This window comes from Tachysurus fulvidraco, chromosome 12 (assembly GCF_022655615.1).
Source record: "Tachysurus fulvidraco isolate hzauxx_2018 chromosome 12, HZAU_PFXX_2.0, whole genome shotgun sequence".
In the NCBI taxonomy this organism is placed as follows: Eukaryota; Metazoa; Chordata; class Actinopteri; order Siluriformes; family Bagridae; genus Tachysurus; species Tachysurus fulvidraco.
This window is the reverse complement of record NC_062529.1, coordinates 26,182,938-26,185,316: the sequence shown is the minus strand read 5'-3', so window position 1 is coordinate 26,185,316 and position 2,379 is coordinate 26,182,938. Positions and strand designations below refer to the sequence as shown.

The 2,379-nt window shown below is 38.6% G+C and overlaps 1 protein-coding gene across 1 annotated transcript in view; it reads left to right on the top strand.

The window, feature by feature from the left end:
* fgfbp3 (fibroblast growth factor binding protein 3) overlaps positions 1-2,104 on the top strand; it is a 2,326-nt gene extending 222 nt beyond the window's left edge. The window contains exon 2 of the mRNA XM_027176689.2: positions 646-2,104. Within this exon, the coding sequence (XP_027032490.2) occupies positions 664-1,245 (582 nt within the window). The 5' untranslated portion in view covers positions 646-663 and the 3' untranslated portion in view covers positions 1,246-2,104. The remainder of the gene's footprint in view (positions 1-645) is intronic.
* Positions 2,105-2,379: the final 275 nt, after the last annotated feature.

Genomic DNA, 2,379 nt, shown 5'->3' with positions numbered 1-2,379 from the left:
AACTTTACAACTGAACTAAAGGGGAATTAAATAAATAATTCTCTGGGATTAAACCACTATCTGATTCTTTTTTCATTTTACTTTTTTTTTTTTTTTTTAACAAATCATCTTTGTTTAGAGATTAAAGACCCTGAAATGAGAATCTGCTCTTTTCTGTGTTTCTTATTGTTCATTTTGTCATTTTAATCTTGAGCTCTGAAATTTTTCTGTTTTTATTCTCAGTTTTGTTAGTAAATTCATTCCTCATACAGTATTTATACCCAGAATAAACTCTACTCTGTGTGTGTGTGTGTGTGTGTGTGTGTGTGTGTGTGTGTGTGTGTGTGTGTGTGTGGACACGTTTACTTTTTATCCGTTAATAGTTAAGTTTAATGTTCATGTTAAGTGTTTAATGTTTATGATGCGTTTGTGTTGCCATGGAAACCACCAAGAATTGACACTGGAGACTCCTTCCACACACGTGTGTGTGTCTAAAGTGTCCTCTGTACTTTATATGTATGTCATCGTGAACGAGCTGTTACTATAGAAACGATAGTGTTTCAGAGTGAGTACGTTAATATAAACCTGATCTACAGAGCAGACCAATCAGAGAGAAGGGTTCAGCAAAGTTATGATGTAATCCATTTTTTTTTCATGTTCCTGCAGGTCCCTCTGTCAGCACTCATGTCTCATTTGATTAAATCGTTCTTTCTCATCCTCCTCCTCTTCTGTGTCTTCGTTTCGTCGTCCGAAGCGAAGAGGAAGACGAAGCAGAAGTCCGGTGAGGACAAAACCCTGAGCTCGGGAGAGCTGAGCACTAAAAATGGCGACCGCTGCACCTGGCAAACTCGAGAAGGCAAAAACAACATGGTGCTCCAGGTCAAATGCTCCACCCCCTCTGAGGAGGAGGGGCTTAAGTCTACAGATTACGAATGCCAGTTTACGGGAAAACCCCACGAATGCCCCGCCTTTGGAGACAAACCCGCGCAGTACTGGAAGCAGGTTTTAGGGAAGCTGAAAAAGCGTCAATCTGCCTGTGAAGGGAAAATGCTGAGAGCTACGATGTGCCAAAAAGCTCCGAACTCAGCCCACATGAAACTGGTGAGGGAAAAGACAAGCACAAGCAGAAAGGAAGGAGAGAAGGAGGAGAAGAAAGACGAGGAGATGATGGGTGACGAAGGGAAGTCGGACGGTGTAGCAGAAACGGCGAGCTACTGCGCAGAAGGATGGGATCCCCTCTGCCACTTCCTCACAAAGGTTCTGTAAAGAAATAATAAAAGCTACAGCTGATCGATCGCTCGCTCACACCACCTTAAATATACACTCACACTGACACGTCTCTGTGTAGCGTGTTTACACCGTCAGAAATCAGCGCTGTGAGGAAAACAATCAGCTACAAGCCGCTGAGGAAAAACTAGCATGAAATATCAGCATTAGAGCTGAACATTAGCAAGAAATTTCCTTTCTCTCTTTTTAAAAATGTTAAACAAAAATCTTCTGTTTTGTTGTCGGTGTTTTTCCTGTTTTTTAATTTCCTGTTGTATATTTTATACAAATTAGCATCTGAGCTAACTAGTCGGGACTTATTAGCGTTCTTTCTTGACTCACTGTGCTAGTCCAACAAGATTGATACCATGTTTTTCTCAGCCGCAGAGGATCAGATGTTTACCCACGATGCACCAGGAGAGTTCGTTTTGCTGTGTTATTAAAAAGAAAAAGAAAAACTTTAGATAAAGTTCAACTGAATTTACCTGAGGGAATACGATTAGCTTCCCTATTTCTTCTATCAGAATTTAGCTGTGTTGATTTATATAGCGCATGCTAATCGCTAAATAGCATATTAGCTAACAGGCTACATTAGCTAACAGGCTACATTAGCTAACAGGCTACATTAGCACGAAGCCCACAGCACTTTTTAACCGTTTGAATTAATCCGTTTGTAGTGATATGTTATTGTTTGGAATACAGCGCTAAGCTAACACCTTTAGAACAGGAAGTTAGCATGCTACGCAATCTTATATAATTAGCATAGCGTAGCATTTCTGTAATTATTTTTGTGTGTGTAGAGTTTTGACTAAATGATTCAAGTCTGTAATTCTTTTCTAATAAACTCTCAGTTAAAGACGAGATGTTTCACTCGCATTAATTCTTCTTTCATCCTTTTTTTCTTAGTCCTTTCTTTCTTTCTTTCTTTCTTTCTTTCTTTCTTTCTTTCTTTCTTTCTTTCTTTCTTTCCTCTATCCAAAGTTTTTCTCTTTCTTTTTTGAAATGTTTTAAAAGCAGATTTTTTCCTTTTCTCTGTCTGTAATTTTCTCTTGCCTTTGTTCATCTATTTATTTCTTCATTCTGCCTTTCTTTCATTTTTTTGTGTTTGTTTTTCTTTTCTCTTTTCTCTGTCTA